General features: G+C 40.8%; 2 protein-coding genes and 1 non-coding gene across 3 annotated transcripts in view; 2 read left to right on the forward strand and 1 right to left on the reverse strand.

Moving 5' to 3' along the window:
- Positions 1 to 1,728: 1,728 nt before the first annotated feature.
- clul1 (clusterin-like 1 (retinal)) lies at positions 1,729 to 7,098 on the reverse strand. The gene is made up of 9 exons (XM_068340376.1): positions 7,010 to 7,098; positions 4,588 to 4,702; positions 4,132 to 4,280; positions 3,884 to 4,054; positions 3,145 to 3,583; positions 2,696 to 2,818; positions 2,401 to 2,615; positions 2,024 to 2,202; positions 1,729 to 1,863 (listed from the first exon to the last, which is right to left on the reverse strand). Exons 2-9 carry the CDS (start codon positions 4,688 to 4,690, stop codon positions 1,848 to 1,850), a joined length of 1,395 nt encoding a protein of 464 aa, XP_068196477.1. The 5' UTR covers positions 4,691 to 4,702; positions 7,010 to 7,098; the 3' UTR covers positions 1,729 to 1,847.
- Positions 7,099 to 9,924: 2,826 nt separating this feature from the next.
- The window catches only part of LOC137612481 (collectin-12-like), a 41,521-nt gene continuing 33,678 nt past the window's right edge, over positions 9,925 to 17,767 (forward strand). The window contains exons 1-2 of the mRNA XM_068341020.1: positions 9,925 to 10,332; positions 12,090 to 12,140. Coding sequence (XP_068197121.1) covers positions 10,326 to 10,332; positions 12,090 to 12,140 — 58 coding nt within the window. The 5' untranslated portion in view covers positions 9,925 to 10,325. The remainder of the gene's footprint in view (positions 10,333 to 12,089; positions 12,141 to 17,767) is intronic.
- On the forward strand, positions 15,632 to 15,736 carry LOC137612909 (U6 spliceosomal RNA). Its single transcript, XR_011038891.1, has one exon. It is a non-coding gene; the product is annotated as a U6 spliceosomal RNA (small nuclear RNA).

Genomic DNA, 17,767 nt, shown 5'->3' on the forward strand with positions numbered 1-17,767 from the left:
AGTGCGCCCTTGCGCATTCGTGCGTCAACGCTCACGACTTCACCTCATTGCAGATTTTTGTTTGGCAGTCACATGATACTGTACGCGCATTCTATTGGCTGACAGCATCCTGAAGTGCGCTATGTTCCATGAGTCTTGGACTTACGTGAGACACAAAAGTGCTTTAAACAGTCGATAACAGTGTGGGAAAAGATAATACAGATAGAAGGTGGTTTAATATCAGTATGGGGAGGGTTCATAAACGTTTAAATTACCATAAATAATAAGATAAATAGTTTGTCGTTCTGTTGTGGAATCTGTTAATCGCGTGTGGTTCTTGACACGCATTACCCACGAGGAACAAGCGCGCACTGTATGTTGATCCCCTCTCTGGTCCTTTTTTTTTAAAATTTCACAAAACATTTCTTTGTATTGGAGTCTTTGTCCAAGTATGTGTATTGGGTTTGAATGTGTAGGCATTTATTTTTTAAATGACCAACAGCTGTGTTTGAATTGAAACTGTAAAGCCTTGATGGAGAAGAATGAGGAGAAATGAATGAAAAGAATGTTCTTCATGATTGCAAGAGAGAGCTCAGCAGATATTGATAGAGGATGTGCAAAATATGGAATTTTAGTAGCTTAGATCAGATAGATTAACGCGAACATGAGGGCTGAATTGCATGATTCTTTTCTACTCATTGAAATGGTAAATCAAGTCGGGTATGCTTTTTTTATTTAAATGGGGACTTGAAATGTTAAAGATCTATTTTAATATTACTGTATATGAGTTCAGAAACATTTTCCCTTTTTAACGTTTTATAAATCTTTTCAAATGGATATTTCAGCTGTGAAATTTACGTGAGATTGACTTTCTTTTCTGTCTGAAATTTTAGCTCTGATTGCTGCAAAAGTCTCAACGTATTTCTCCTTACATTTCACACATTTACAGTTAAACATTGTAAGAGATGGTAAAGAAGCATCTGTTATAGTTACTTCATAATTTCTATGGTATTTCTCATTACAATTCCATCAACTTCTGTAACTATCATGTACGTAATGTTTTATTCAAAGCCAACCGCACACATTCATCTCTTAATTTGTAAAAATGATTATGCAAAGCAGTGGTCTTTTAGAGAACAGTAATTCTCAAATATATTTTCCTGTATTGAGCCTCCCTTATGGTTTTGTTATTTTGACTCCCAGGTATCGAAATAACAAAAAGTGTCAAGATTGTGGTTCAGTTCTGGAGGGAAGTTGAGATAATGGACTAAACAAAAACTAGGAACACACTTTGATCAGACCGGAGATTTAATGATTTTATTAAATACAAATGTCCAATCAGAGATTTTCATAGGTGTTTTCACTACCTGTCCTGTGATGACTGGTTGCAAAACAGAAAGGTTGCAAAGGCATGTTGTTCATTGTTTCCATTTCTTTGTGTGTGGCACAAACCTCACGTTGTTATTCCTCAAACTGAGACAAGAGGGGAGCTCAAAAATGACTGTGGAAATCCTGGGAAAGGTAACTAATATGATTTTGTACAGAAAAATAAAAATATAGTACAAAGTGTTTATTGCACCTCTTGTTCTTGACAAACGGTGTTGATCCAGACACCTAGATCTTCTTGTGCATCACATTAGTGTATTGCTGTCTGAGCCAGTGAGTCACACGCACTATTATTAAATTTTTATTTATTGACAACAGGAGCACATTTTCTTCTTTTTTTTTTAGTGTAAAGAAATGGTTGACATGGTTCTGTTTCAGTATATTTACTCTTCAACCATGTTATGATTCTCTACAGGAACACAATATACTTTTATTGACAGTGAAAGCTCTGATCGAAGCTGAAAAATTGAGATGCTGTAGTTTTACTCCTCAACCAACCTGTGACGAAAAAAAATAATATTGCAAACAAAATTAATAAGAATTATCTGAAGAAAACATTGTACACATTATGGGCTGAAGAAAATGGTGAGATTATGGCACCTATCCGGTAAAATTGAATAACTGTATATGGAACAATGGAGGCCATGGAAAGTCTCACCTGACCATTTCCTTGTACTTGTTAAGAGCCTCATGGGTCACATACTGGATAAAGGTTGGGTCCTGCATGTCCAACTCCCCAGGAACAGAGAGGATAAATGGTGGAGACTGCAGGATGTTCACCTCCACCTTGGTCTCAGTCACAGAAGCATTCTGGTCTTCGGGGCTCTTTGGCGCCACCTGGTAATTAAAATAAGTAAAGTTAATTTTTTCCACCACTAAAACATGGTTTTCTCCACCTGGTGTACTTTTTTTTTAACCTATTTTGATCTCTCTGTGTTCAGTAAGAGTATAGAGTGAAAGTATAGAGTGTCAGAACTGTACTTGTGCTGAAACATAACTACTGTTAGAACATTTTTTCTTAGGCCTCCTCCTCACCATGGTGACCCGGAAGATGTTCTCAGGATTGCTGCTGTTGTTCAAAGTTTTAGCCACCCAGCTGAACTCAGCTGCCATGTTGAAAAGCCAGTTGGTTGTTTCTTCAATGTGACGTTGGACAATAGACAAGATCTCCTCGTACTGCTCTTTGGAATCGTTCACCAATTGGGAGACTGCATCCAGCTCCTCATGCAGCTCTCTAACACTTGGACATTCTGGAGACAGGAAGCAGAGAAGTCATGAGATGCATGTGAAGATGATAGTAACACAAGCGGAGAGGGTAGTGATGCGTCACCTGTGAGCAGGGCACCCTGGCAGGCCTCACACTGGTCCTGGAGCTTCCAGCACTCTGAGGGCTGTTTGCGAAGGTCTCGGCACAACTTCCTGTTCTGCATGAAACTGGGGAAAGCGTCCCTTGCTACACCAATCAGAGAAATATTTAAACATTAGTGTTTTTTCTTGTTAATTAAGATTGCTTTATTCATTGTTGCATTTAAATGTTAAGGAAAAAGACAACAGGCTGCATCTCTGTAATACAATTTTTTTAAATATGAAAAGCTGCCACAGTTAAACTGGCTTTTTTGCAATATTTTCAAATGTTGTCCCAGCAATATCCGCCATATGCTACCAAAACCAAACATGTATTCATTCCAATTTGTCATAGCAGCAATTAATATTAAATACCCAAAACAGATAAATCAGTACTTGTAGTTTTATTAATGCCCTCCCCCACCCACATACTACCTTTCTTTGTCTCTGCCACCACTTTCTCATGGACCCCATCAAACATCTGGGTCACCACAGCACCAAATTCATCGACCACGCTCTTGCCAAAATCAAAGAAGGACTCCAGCGCCTCCTCCAACCCAATGCCCTGCAGGAAGCCTGAGTCTCGACTGGGGCTGTAGGGATCAGTGGTGGCCTCCTCTGTCGGGATGTTGGTGTCATTCAAGAAGGCCCTCTGGAGGACTTTGTTAAGCTTAGTGCGCATCCGGAAGATCAGGGCAACGCTGCAGTCTACCAGAGAGCCCACTTTGCTTCTCAGGCGGTTGAAGGAGTTCTCGATGCGTAAAAACTCATCTTCTGCATCCACAGGGTCTTGATTTACGAGGATGTCAGCTGGATCAACGCGAGGCACTTGGGGCCCAAAACGCCTGGACACCTTATGGAATAAGTTCTGCACCTAACGTATTAAACGGGATTAAAAATAAGAGATACCTCCATAAATATGATATCAACAATCAACAAAATGTTAGGTAACTAAAATACAGAAGCATTCATTATTTTAAAATATGTTATTACACATTCTTGGTTTTTTGCATTGGAATACATAGATTTTATCATTCGTTGTGCTGCTTCACTGTCATTAATGACAACATGGAGAATAAAGCACCAACAAAGGGAAATGATTTGATTAAAAAAAACTGATAATCCTGCTTCAATAACATGGAGATCAAAGAGACTGAAGCAGCAGTTATCATACCTTGGCATGGAAAGTGGCAAATCCCCTACGGCAGGTGGAGGTGTAAAAGCTTTTACATGCGTCCTCCAGACAGGGTCTGCAGGCCTCCCACTCAGAGTGCAGGGAGTCTCTACACTGCTCCTCTGCCTCCTGCAACTTTTCAGTTACCTCCTGAGTCAGCTGGGCTGCTCCCTGGTAGCAGAATAAAAAACACTGTCATTTGTTAGCTTTAATGTCTGTCCCTTTCATTATGTTAGAGTTGGCCAAACCTTCTTCTTGTTACTGCTGTACTTAAGGGACTTCATGAGGTTTTCATGCTTCCGCTCATTACTCAACATCATCTCCTTCATCTGTTTCACCCCATACAGAGCTCTCGTTACCTCTTCATTCACAAGTTTCTCGCCATTCATGGACAACTCTGAGGAAAGGAACCAAAACATGAATGAGATTTTCATTAATTATTTCATGAATGCCAAAAAACCCTGTGACTTAATTCAAGTACAGTACTGCAATGTTGTGTAAGTGGTCCGGAACAAAGCTGAACAAAATTCAGAACATCAATAATAAAACACTTCAGTCCACAAAGGTATATCTATAAAGTGAATGCTAAAAGACTGCTGATAAGATGAATTTAGATTCTTCCATAAGGTCTGTGTACGTAGGTTCTCATTCTTCTGGGTTATAGTTATGCAAAGTTGGATTTGGATTCTTCTGTGTTGACTCACGTTTTAACATGTCCTCTGAGTTGCTCATGGGTTGGTCCTCTGGATCAGAGCAAATGACTCCTACCGTGAGCACCAGGACAGCCCAACCAAACAGGAGTTTCATCTTGAGCTCCGTCTGCAAAATAAAACATGGAACTCTCTCTCAGACTGATAAAGAATGTGGAATATAGAAACATGGCTCACCAACAGTGTCCCAGACTGTGCCATTCAGATAGCCCGGCTAACATGATACCGGGCTGACAAAGGACTCGTCGAGGGGGGAAGATCTGCGGCAGGGGACTTTGTGTTTACATCAGAGATGCTTGGTGCCAAGATGCTGCTGTGGTCTGCACACACTCCTCTGGTGGAGTTTATGATGATCAGATGCCGGCCATTCTACCTGCCCAGGGAGTTTTCTGCCTTATTGCTGGTAGCAGTATACATCCCTCCCACCTCAGTAACAGCAATGGGAGAGAGGCACTGAAACAACCCTGCCATCACACCAGTGAGCAGCAGGCAGCCACCCAGATGCCTTCCTCTTTCTGGCGGGAGACTTCAACCATGTAAACCCAAAGAGTGTGTTTCCCAAATTACATGGACATATCAACTTTGCCACCAAAGGAACTAACATCCTGGACAATGTCTACACGATACATAAATTAAATTAAAGGTCATCTCATCTTATCTTGTCTTGTCTTATCTTAATGATGCCTACAAAGCCCGCGCCCTCCCCCACCTTTGGGCGTCAGACCACACCGTGTGGCACCTGCACCGTTTCCTGCCACAAGACCCTACAGCACATCGTGAGAGCAGCTGAAAAGATCACTGGTGTCTCTCTCCCTTCCCTCACAGACATTTATACCACCCGCCTCATCCGCAAAGCCATCAGCATTGCAGGTGATCCCACCCACCCCTCTCACAGCCTTTTCAGCCTGCTGCCATCAGGGAGGAGACGGCAGAGTCTGCGGGTCAAAACCAGCATGTTCAAGGACATTTTGTTTCACCAGGCGGTCAGGAGGCTCAACTCCCTCCCTGCTCTGCCCCCTGCCTTGAACTCTACCCTCACCCTGCCCTGCCTCAGGGACTGCGCACACGTCACCTCCCCTTACGAAATTAGAGAGTGTATAGAGATGTTTACCATCCTTTTGTGTTTTGTCTTATACTTTGCGTTGTACTACCTGTGTTGTACTGCCTGTTGCACCGTGGGTCTGAGAGGACTGCAATTTCATATGTGCTGTATGTCGTGCATATATGGTACATTTGACAATAAAATTGACTTTGACTTTGAAAATCCCATTTAGTCATTGTCTGTCAGAATAATAATTTCACTCATGATCACACTGAGCCCCACTGCTTATGAGGTCATATGTGGGCAAAACATGTTTGAAGAGGGGAACCCAAACTAGGTTTCAGTTGGTCTAAGAAAGCTAATAGGATTTGAGCTCGATAAAGTCAAGCGTCACTGGTGTGCATGATCATAAGTAGGTCTACCACTTGGTGGTGCTGCACATTGTCTGGACCAAAAACAGTCAACCAGTGTGTTCCAAAAGCAAATAATATTAATAAGACATGGTTGGGTCAACACAGCCACACAAATGAGTTTCAGCTCAAAAGTGAATAGTCAATGTTTACGGATGCCGTACTAATAATGCACGGAAGCTTATAATCAAATTTAGGTGGAAAGTTTCTGCTGTGTATGAAGGTCTATCTGTACATTACAGAGATAGAGCATTTAGTTTAAGATTAATTGTTTTGTATGTCAAAGTTTGTGGTGCTTTATCTGATAACACTGAAAAAAGTAAACTCCAAAAATGAAGTAAAATATTCCTTCTTTTCCATAATCTCTGGAATTATATATTTATCAGGAAGACTTTATGCCTCACCACCAATGTCAACAGTCAGAGCTGAGACACATAATAGGATCCATCATGCCATTCTTAAGATAAAAACTTTCAAGGTTGTAATAATGTCTGAACCATTTGTCATGATATGAGGTCAGGATCTATCAAGTCAAAAAAAGCATACAACAGGAAGACTTTAAGAGAATTCTGATATTATATTGTCAGTTCCATCACCAGTAATAAAGACAGACTTGTCTGCCACATTTCCAAAGTCGCAGACACAACTTTACATTCCTACTCGAGCAGCTGTCTTGATAAGCACTGAGATGAGACCAGAGGTGTTTAGGATTTGCAATTATAAATACATTAACTCACAAAATGACAGACCTGATGTTGTAGTCACTAGTCTTTATATGCTGATTCATGTTAAGTTGGGATATAAAATAATGAGAAGATAAGATGATGAGATTTTTCCCATGATGCTTTCAAGCTAAGTTTTGTTATTACAAAATCACATGCTGACAAAATGTATCGTGAGATTGAGGAAATATTAAAGTTAACTAAAGCTGAGTACAAGATGTAAAAAAGACAACATAACTTACCAGCAGGAATAAATGAAGTGATCTATGTGGTCACCAGTGGTGAAGTTCCCTTGATCCGACCAGGTCTATTTATGCTGCTTCCACCTGAGTGTTATCCTATTACAGTCTTTATGTTGATGCCTGTTAATCCAGCATTAAACAGGCTTGTTTTGCACAAGAGGTTGCATAGTCATGTCAGACACGGGTAACTGTTTACACTTTGCACTTAAGTGTTTGGATTTTGTCTGCATGCAGCAACACAGATGACCCACAAAAGCATGTCACGTAAGACCAGCTCTGGAGTTAGACATCTTTTGGTAAAGATCTGACACTGAAATACAAACTGTTTGCATCAGGGAAGTGAAATGTGGCCTTCTATTTTATGAAGTCTTTTTTTATATAGTATTTATAAGTATTAAGTATACTCATAAATAAAAGAGAAAGATACTGGCTCAATTGGCAAAAGGGTTGTTCACAAGCTGCTAAAATTGTTTTTAATTGTCCATAATGCAAACAAAAATTGAAGCTTGTCAAATGAATGAATGTAAGATGTGGTGGGATGATCTGTCTGACTGCACTGCCATCAACTCTTAAATTGTCCATTAAACAGAAAACATAAGTGCAACAGGCACACAAGACATGCACGCGCGCGCACACACACACACACACACACACACACACACACACACACACACACACACACACACACACACACACACACACACACGACACACGCAAGGACAATGTACTAAGAAATTGTTTGGCAGCTATGCTAATGTAATAAGAACACTAACTGTTATAGAGCTGCATCATTTGAACACGTGGGTTACAATAAATATTCAGCCAACCCATATTCACATAAGACCATGTGTTGAGGCCATGGGTAACTAGGGCCAGCTGTTCTACTGAAGTATTTTTAGGAAAAGGAAATGTTATTCCGAGCGGCACAGTGGTGCAGTGGGTAGCGCTGTCATCGCATAGCAAGGCGGTTCGAGTCCCGCTCTGTGTGGAGTTTACACGTTCTCCCCGTGTCTGCGCTAGAGAACCCAGAGACAACCGGGTTCTCTGGCTTCCTCCCATCTCCAAAAACATGCGCTTCAGGTTAACTGACTCTCATGAATTGACTGCAAGTGACTTGGGGTGAGAGAGTTCTATCTCGTAATTGATGCCCTGTCCACCTAAAGAAAAATGTGCCCTTTTTACATGCTGCGACCCAGAAAATAGGGTCCTCACTAGGTAATAATGAAGGACAGCCAGTGCTGCATCTTAGTCTACAGCCTCTGCATCCTGGTTCCTATAACACGACAGGAAGAAATGCTATCCACACGCTTTCCCATGGTTTGTCATAAAATGGTTAACAAAAGGAAAGTCTGAGCTATATGCATATGATCCCACAAATATAAATGATAATGCTCATTCTGTGGGAGCAGAAGTGTACTTTAAGGCTTTTGGAGTATTTTTTTGTGTGCAAAATTCAAGGTGTAGTACTCAGCGCACGAAACTTCATGGTTTTCACATAGAGGTTCTGAATTGAAGAGCTAAACACTGATAAGGGATGAACTTTTTCTCTGAAACTTGAAGTAAAGCACAAAACAGCAGAGGACTGATTTGGGTAGGATTTGGGTAGAAATATCAATGATCCTCTTCCCTCAACTTGATATAATTGAATGGCATTGCAAAAACATCTCAGTAAGCAAGCATCAAGTGTGTTAGGAGTAGAAACTTCATGGTTAACTAGATCAGATGTATTATTGTGTTTTATTTTTCTGCATGCACAACCTTGTCTCTTGTAAACGGACAATGGATGAACACTGTACTTCATGCACGATTACAAGCTGTTAAAATCAACATTTATACAGTGACAGTGAATGATTGAATGATGATTGTGAGCAGGGTGGATGCCCTCAGCACTATACTGAATTGTAGCATCATTTCATATATTTTGGTTTAATGGCTCACAGCTTCAGTGTTTTTACTCACTTTAGTGGATTTCATCAATTTTTAACAGTAGGCAGCCGTTCATGCTGAAAAGGTTAAAGCTTACTAATTACTGCTTCACACTGGAAACACAGATGGGTTAACAATAGTGTAGTAGCATTTAACAGCTGCAGTGATGGGCACAGGAGTTGGTGGAAACCACAACCAATGAGGTGAAACTAACATGTCTTTAAATGTTATGAAGATACATCCCGAACAAAACCACTGGTAAGCCAATGGTGAAAATAATTATTTTCTTAAATTAGTTTCAAACTAGTCAAACTGAGACTTTTATTTTTAGGTTCAAAGATGTGATGGTGAAACAGAGTGGATTTGCCACTCTTTGAGTGCTGACTTGCATTCATAAGCTTTCACGTAATAGTGATCTGTTTGTTTTACACTGTATTGCAGAAATACACTGTTGTATATAGTGACATCCTTTTAATTAGTGAAATTGTAATATAAAACTTTAATATTTTTTAGAATTGATTTCCAAGGTAATACTCTTTCTGTAGCTGGCTGGAATTAACATTTAATATATTCGTGCTTAGGTTATTCACAGGTTGTCTTTGCCAACCATCATTATAAAATAGAAATGGCATCACCAAAACAGGAAAAGTATTTAATTCTGGGCTTTGCTGCAGTCTAACTTAACTTTGTTCAGGTTTAAAACTGAAACAAGATGATTTTTTAAAATGGAATTATCAATTCATGATTGGCTAGAGAGAGAGAGAGAGAGAGAGAGAGAGAGAGAGAGAGAGAGAGAGAGAGAGAGAGAGAGAGAGAGAGAGAGAGAGAGAGAGAGAGAGAGAGAGAGAGAGAGAGAGAGAGAGAGAGAGAGAGAGAGAGAGAGAGAGAGAGAGAGAGAGAGAGAGAGAGAGAGCAGACAGATGTAGGAACACGTGGTTTCTTCCAGCAGCCCTCCGGGTGCACCACTTCCTCTCAGTTTGGATTCATAGACTTTCTGCGGGTACCACCGGAGTGCTGAGTGCACACCAGGATATATTCTCACCTCCTCAGCAACCAGATTGATCAGATTTTTCATTCCTGCTCGCATTTCTCCACTTGCAGCAAACTTTACTGCCTTTTGCTGCTGCATGTGAACACTGAAGTTACCTGCGATGTTGGAGATCGAGTGGAGCTGAAGAGTCACGGATGAAGTTTTGAGATCTTACCACACACACACACACACACACACACACACAACAACAACAACAACAACAACATCAACAAAACTAGTTATTTGGATGATCCCTGGAGTCGCGCACTCTACAGGAGCTTTTGGGGGGAACCTCCACCGCGATGCTGTGGAAATAACTTCAAACTACATCTACACAACGGTGGAGTCCTGCAAACAACAATGAAAGGTAGGTTTATTTATACTTTTTTTAAAAAAATCGGTAAAGTAGAAGTTATGAAGAATTAGTGGTGTGGATTTCATCTATTTTCTGCTCACACAACATCGATCTTTGGCACTTTTCTGCCTCTTTCTCCTGTGAGCGGGAGGAATGCGTGGGTTACGATTCACGTCTGACATCTGGTTTCAATTGAAGGACCCAGTTTTCTTTCTCTTCTTTTTTTTTTTTTTGGTTACATCTGGTCGCTGCACATCACACTACCCCTACTCCTCACCTAAATCACGATCATGATAATATCGGCATCACGAGAAAGTGACATGTGGACAAGTGAAATATGACATCCGAGGTGGTTTTAAACCTGTTTTCTTTTGTTAATTTATTTTCAGGGACTTGAGTTAGAAAACATGTTTAATTTGGACAAATTAAGAGTGGAATTCCAAAGCACAGAAGAAAAAAATGAGTCAGACTGAACTTTCTAAAAGAACTGGTTTGCTGTGGTTAAAAGTAAATGAGGGTTTAAACTGTTTGTCCATGTCAGATTCTAATGGATTCTCAACACACACTTCACACTGGATAAAAGGTGCATGCTTCCTGCCACCTTTGGTGTCCCTGTTAGACCACGAACACAAAGCTGGGCATTGTGCTCACAGTGTATAACCACAGGTTACCTGTAGCTTATACTTCTAAATTGTATCCAGCTTTTGTTGCTTGGACTTTTTATTTTAAAGCCACTAATAAGTGTTCACTGATATCTCTACCTGTTCTGTTGAACAAACCCTTGGATATTATTTATCCTTGAATCTTAATTACGCAAAATCGGAACCTTTTATCTTTTTTTTTTTTAATCCCCTGTTTTCAATGTATCAGCTAAAAACTGAACACTGTTTCCTACGATGGCTCCCCAAAAACCAGATACACTTTTGGTGACATTACAATTGAAAGGAGACCTATTAATGTGGCTTAGAAACACAAATAGGAAATGGGGTATCAGGGGTATTGGGACGGACAAATTCCTAAAATGAACTGTTTTATAACAGTTTAGATGATCTTATGTCACTCTGCTCGCTGTCTTGAGGTGTTTGTGCTAAAGTCACACTGATTTCTTCCCAGAACATTTTTATGGACATCCCCAGACTGCATGTTTAATTCACGAGTACATATTTAACACAGACACCTGTTCCACCAGCTTTCGTCTTTAACCTGTTCAATCAGCCATTCTCTGATGGAGAGCAATGGTTCTTTCTGAAGATCTCTGGTGCATACAGTGTGTGTTCATTTTCAAAGGTCAGAAATGGTCTGTGAGGCATAAGAGTCAGTTTTGAGGTGACAGCGTCAGCAGGCATGGAAATCATTTCATCAAATGAAGGAAAACTGTAATATATCTGAAATTAAACAGCTGAGCCAAACCGAGCCAAACAATGTATTTCTTTCTCTAGTGAAGTGCTACATTACTAATGTCTTCAATGGACCGTAACACATACAAAACATTTGCTACAAAGTTTAGCAACCTTTGCTACCAGCCTTTTAAAGATCTTTCAACTACAACTCATGATATTAATCACAGATTAGGATTTATTTGAAATAAAACCAAACAAACCTTTCTGATGAAAATGAAAGGGGAATACTAAAAATATGTAGCAATTGAGCCTTTAGTGATTGTAATTTTTTAGATGGTTATGTCATCTATGTCTTAGTTTGTGTCTTCTTGACCTATACTGTGACCCTTCATTGGGATGTATTTAATTACTTTTGTTTTCTCCCTCCAGACGACTTTGCTGATGAGGAGGAGGTGCAGTCCTTTGGTTATAAGAGATTTGGTAAGTATGAAATTCTGTCGCTTCATCTGTTGTAGCGGGTCACAGGGAGCTGGAGCCTATCTCAGCTGGCATAGAGCGTGAGGCGGGGGACACTCCAGGCATGATGCCAGTGCACCGCGGAGCCACACACAAAGACAGACAACCATACACACACACACTCACTCCTACGGGCAATTTGGGAAATATTTTCTTTAAACCCAGTAGTTTGCCTGGTTTCAGCTCATGTATAAAATCCACAAGGTTGAAAGGCCACATTTTGTTTTCCCACCATCAAACTTTTCTTGCTTCTGCTTTCATCATCCTTTCCCTTTGGAATATGTTGAAAAGGGAACTACAACAGGTGTTACCGACCAGTCTACTGTTTTTGCAACCTCATCAGCATCACAGTTATCTTTTGTATAACTTGGCGAAAGAATTAGAAGCAACAACACAAACTATACGGAAATAATTATCACATAAATGGGTCTGCTGATTTCATCCAAACGATCTGGAAATGTCTCCAGACATCCAGACATTTCCAGGCAGGTTCCTAATCTCACTCACATGTCAGACAATACAAACGATATCCACTGATCCGTAACTCTCCATTTGTAAAAAATTCAGAAATGTGATACGTACACATTCCTTGAGTTTAACCAGATCTTCTGACATGAGCGATCATTTCTCCCTAATAAATGTTTTGGCAAGCTTATATTAACGGACTAGATGGTACAATCCCAGGGACTATGCATGGCAAGGGTGTCCTGCTTCCTGAGCCAAGCTTGTGCCTGAGCACATACCTGAGTAGAGTAGGAGCTGCTGCTTTATGGCCTTGGTTAGCCACTGGGACACATCATCAGTTGTGCCCGCAGATCATGGAGCGTTTCAACCCGTTATTACAATATGCCCTCAGCTGAGGCAGGCCCACCCCAGGTTGATCAGACTTGGGTGTGCTTTGGCAGCCCAGATGGTGTCGCTCCTCTTCAGCTACAACCAATGGCCCGTCCGCTCTGCAGTATTGGCCAGCTCTTTGATGGACTGTCTGTGAGCCTGTTCCCTGACTCCAACCTTCCTAAGGAACTTCGCCCTTGAGGAGGCCACAAAGCCCCTACACCCCACCTCCACCAGGCGCACCCTTGCCTTCCAGCCCCTGTCCTCTGCCTCAGCCACTAGGTTTGAAGTACAGCAGTTTTTTTGTATTCGTATGCTTTTTCTATGGCATCCTCCCAAGGAACTGTTAGCTCCACAATGTACATGAGCTCGCAGGTGTTGCACCATAGGACAAGGTCCGGATACAGGGTGGTCACTGCGATTTCCGGGGGGAGAAGGAGCTTCTGATCCAAGTCAACTTGCATTTGCCAGTACCTGGCTGCATTCATTGGGCCCAGGTCAAGGTGTGGGGGCTTGCCCTCTGCTTTTCCCCCTCCTGAACAAACTATAGTGGGTGTTGGCGGTCATCCTGGTTGTTGGTGGGTAAGGCGTTGATGGAAACCCTCTTGCGCTTGAGTTTATCAGCTACACATCTGAGGACCTGGCCGTGTCTCCATGTATATCTGCCTTGAGTGAGGCTCATTTTACAGCCCACCATGATGTGTTTAAGTGATGCTGGGGTCGAGCACAGGGGGAATGCTGGGTCTTTTCCAAACCAAAATATGCAACACATGTCTCTTTTCCAAAGCTTATGAGAAATTAGTCTGAAAAGTGTGCTTGGTCTTAGCATTAAAAGTAAAAAGAAGAAACTCATATTCATATTATTCTGCTTCTTGTTAGATACAATTCTTAATAGATTTTCTGTCCTGAGTAGATGATTTACGTTGAGTTTTATGACCATGGAAATTTAAAGTAATAATTCTGAAAAGCAGAGTCACCACTGAGCAATAATAACTTTTCAGAAGGTCTGTAATCCTCTTGTGTCTCGGTTTTCTGGAGCTCAGTCTCTATGTGAGTGTTATTGTTGCTTACATGCAGAAGATAATAGGCCTGAGAGGTACAGTAAATTTTACATGTCGACTCATCAAACCTGACTCACGGGAGGGAAATTAAGAAGTTGTCTTACTTCTACAATAATGTGACAAGGCAAAGATTCTAATGTAATTTTGTCCTTGAGATTTTGTGATTAATTGTTTAATTATTAACCACCTAATCTAGACTGAGCATAATAGTCTGAGCTACAGACTACGGTACAGATATTACTATATTCATTTTACTCCTTAACGACTCTCCTGCTTCTATTTAAAGAATAAATCAAGTTTAAACCTTTTAGGGTAGAAATTTAGGTAGTATTTGTCCTCTAACTGCTGAAAAGATGGTTGACAAATAATACACATGAAAGGAAACCCAGCATTTATGTCAAGTTTTGGGCCTCGTGAAGCTGCAGTAGCAGAATCAGAGCTCCTTGGTTCAGATGTCTCTGAGCTCAACTGGGAGGATAGAAAAGAATTATTCCAAGAGGCATGTCCTTATTTGATGTTTGGATGAAATTAGTGAAGACTAGTAACAGAATGTATGTTGCTTAACCCCTTTGAGTATCTGTACATTTGTGTTTAGATCTGGTAACTATGACTGCCCCAAAGCTTCTGAGTTTGCATCCATGTAAGTTTTCTTTTAAAGGAAGATTTTACCACTGAAAATCCACTGATTTGTCATCATTGCGAGAGGTCAATGAGACGCCTAATGCCACATCAGAGCTTGGAGCTGAGTAACTTAGCATTTAGACTGTAAGCAGTGAGAAACAGGTAGTCTTGTGTGACTAGTTTCTGAAGAACAACATTCAACTCATCTGTGCAGCACTTATATACATTATTTCTGCAGCACCTACAAGAATCTGTTCAAGCTATACTATATCATACCCACTTCTAAAAGTCTAGATTGGTGGTTTTAGATTTCTGTCAACAAGAGTCAAAGAAATTAGAATAAAAGAATCAGTTATGAAGCTTTTGAGCTGCTAGATGGTTTTTAAATGGAAGCCATACGAGATGTTTGATGATAATTTAATCTAATGTAATCTAGCAATTTCAACCTAGAACGCACAGCCAAACTTCTCATCTCATTCTCAGCAAGCAGTAGAGTCATGTTTGCGGCAGCAGTACGCGGGGTCTTGGTCTGGGGACCGGAGGGTGGCTGGTTCAAGACCTGCCGTGGACAAAAAATTTTGAGTGTGAGTTGGCAGTGGAAAAGTACCAGTTCACCTCCTCAGTACTGCCGAGGTGCCTTTGAGCAAGGCACCGTTCCTGAACAAGCTGCTCATTTGGCGCGCCAGAGAGGAGCTGCCTTCTGCTCTACCACCATCCTCTCCTTTGCATGCCATGCCTGTAGGCCTCCCTGTGTGTGTGTGTGTGTGTGTGTGTGTGTGTGTGTGTGTGTGTGTGTGTGTGTGTGTGTGTGTGTGTGTGTGTGTGTGTGTGTGTGTGTGTGTGTGTGTGATATATATATAGAGTGGAGAAAGAACTAATATTTTTCAAGTATAATTCTTCATCTTCCTCTTCCTTTTCTTCTTCCTCTTCTTCTTCTTCTATTACTTCAGTAATACATATACTAAAATTGGAACGATACAGAGAAGATTAGCATGGCCCCTGCGTAAGGATGACATGAAAATTCGTGAAGCGTTTCACATTTCTTCTTCTTCTTGAGTGTTTTTACAAAAATAAAAAAAAATCTTCTTCTCCGGCTTCGTCTTCTTTTACTAAAAGCAGAGTGGAAAGAGATCCTTGACTTATCGTGACATCTGCTTTCCACTAGAAGTCTATTAATTAGCTTCCTGTGTCAATGCTGGAAGTTTATGTAGTCTTAATCTATGTACCAGTACTTGTAGAGAAGGCGTAGGAGGCATTGTGGGCATTCAGGGGCCATACTGCATCAGCAAAGTACCTGGAGAAAATAAAAATAAAAGAGCCAATCAAAAATAATTATTAATTTCTGTTTTTTTGCAACCACTGCCTATATTTTATGTACTTAAGTCTTCAGTTGTGATTTATTATTTTGTTAAGATTTTTTTGTAGCTCAGTTGGGTAATGTTTGTCAGCAGTTTTATATTTAACATTCCCAACTTATTTTTAGGAGCAAAATAACAAGTGGTTTTAATTTTCGGGCATTAAATAACCAGAAAAGAATGGTTTTAGAATGTCTGTTACTCACAACCTCCTCCACGGCACGCATGGATACCATTCATGTTCTGCTGCCCTAATGAATCCCATCCATGTTTTCAATGAAGACTCGAGTGAGTCAGGATAAACAAAAATGTTCACAGGGTAACAAAACGTGACACAAACAAATGCACTGATTAGAGCAATGCCAGTAAGAATTGTTGATTTGTAAAGTGTGCAAGAATGGTTTGCAACTGGTCAGAATAATGGTGGGTAAATCCTGTATTAACTGGTGACAAGCTGGCAGGAATTCCTCCTATTCACAGCACAAAGCAGTGCATCCTGGCAGGGACCAGCGTACACAATTAGGCCCCGTTCAGACTGCAGGCATATCAGATTTCCTTTCATATCTGGTTTTTAGGGCTGACTGTTCCCACTGTTTTTAGCAAGTGTCTAAATAGGATCTGGCTCTGTTCACTGGGCCACATTATCGGCCAATGTGACAGGTTGCCGTAGCAACGACGTTGTGGCAGTCGTTGTTCAGTGCATTAATGTGTGAGGTCATATAATTGCAACTGCGGCAATATGGCGACGCTGTCTGCCGTATTCGATCGAAGTGTTGTGAGCTTTTCCTTCTGCAGACGCCTCCATCCCTATCTGACACGAACTCCCTCCCAAATGTGGTTTCAATCTGTCCCGCAAATATCCGATTGGGACTGTTTAGACTACACACGAGATATGCAACATCAATCTGGATGGGTTAACAATCAGATATAGGCGACTAGTCTGAACAAGGCCTTAGTGAGGGAGCAGGTCAGCTTCAAGTCCCTTGAACAAAGCCTTTTTTAAATACATAAACAGTATATAATGATATAAATGGTGACAAGGATTAAGCAATGTCTGCTGCAGCACATCCCACTGGTCGGCAGATACATGTGTTCACAAAGTGAAAAATAAAATACCTTCAGCTGGGATGCAAATGTACTCGCAGATGAACATGAGACTGACCAATAAATGTATGCTTTGAAAGAATACTTATCATGGAAAATAAGAGCAGCAGCATTTTCTATTTCAAATCTTTGTTTTTAGATTTAATTTTGGCGCTTTAGTTATGACAGCTAACAAGTATGGGACTGTGAGGTAAAGTGCATCAGTATACTAAATTACATTTGGTTGTGTCATCTATTTCTGAATCCATGTGTGAGATATGCAGGCATAAACAGGGTCTCTAGGACACCTCTAGTAGCTCCCTGTGGTTTAGGAATTCATTTTGTCAACCCTAACCTTTATGAGCCAGACTTCAACTGCACTTACTGTACCATTTTTATACCTTATCCACACCATACCCTGTGCATCCTGACAGAGACTGAAAGCACCATCTGAAATACACAATAAGAAGACCGGATAACATTTGTGGTAAGCTGCAAGGCTGCAGTTAGCATTGGTTTATGCAGATACTATCAAAATGTTAGGATTGACACCACTGTGTCAGAATTGTGTCAGTCCCTGAGTGAACAACAGCATGGCTCTAGCTAATTTTAACTTTATAGACTCAAATGCTTTCAC

Source organism: Antennarius striatus, chromosome 18, assembly GCF_040054535.1.
Source record: "Antennarius striatus isolate MH-2024 chromosome 18, ASM4005453v1, whole genome shotgun sequence".
NCBI lineage: Eukaryota > Metazoa > Chordata > Actinopteri > Lophiiformes > Antennariidae > Antennarius > Antennarius striatus.

What these genes read in the sequence shown, in the direction of transcription:
- clul1 (XM_068340376.1), bottom strand. Translation starts at nt 4,690, where the DNA reads ATGAAACTCCTGTTTGGTTGGGCTGTCCTGGTGCTCACGGTAGGAGTC. An exon ending in GGTGGCAGAGACAAAGAAAG is followed by an intron (nt 2,819 to 3,144) that starts GTAGTATGTGGG and finishes TGATTGGTGTAG; the next exon opens with CAAGGGACGCTTTCCCCAGT. An exon ending in ACATCTTCCGGGTCACCATG is followed by an intron (nt 2,203 to 2,400) that starts GTGAGGAGGAGG and finishes TTTAATTACCAG; the next exon opens with GTGGCGCCAAAGAGCCCCGA.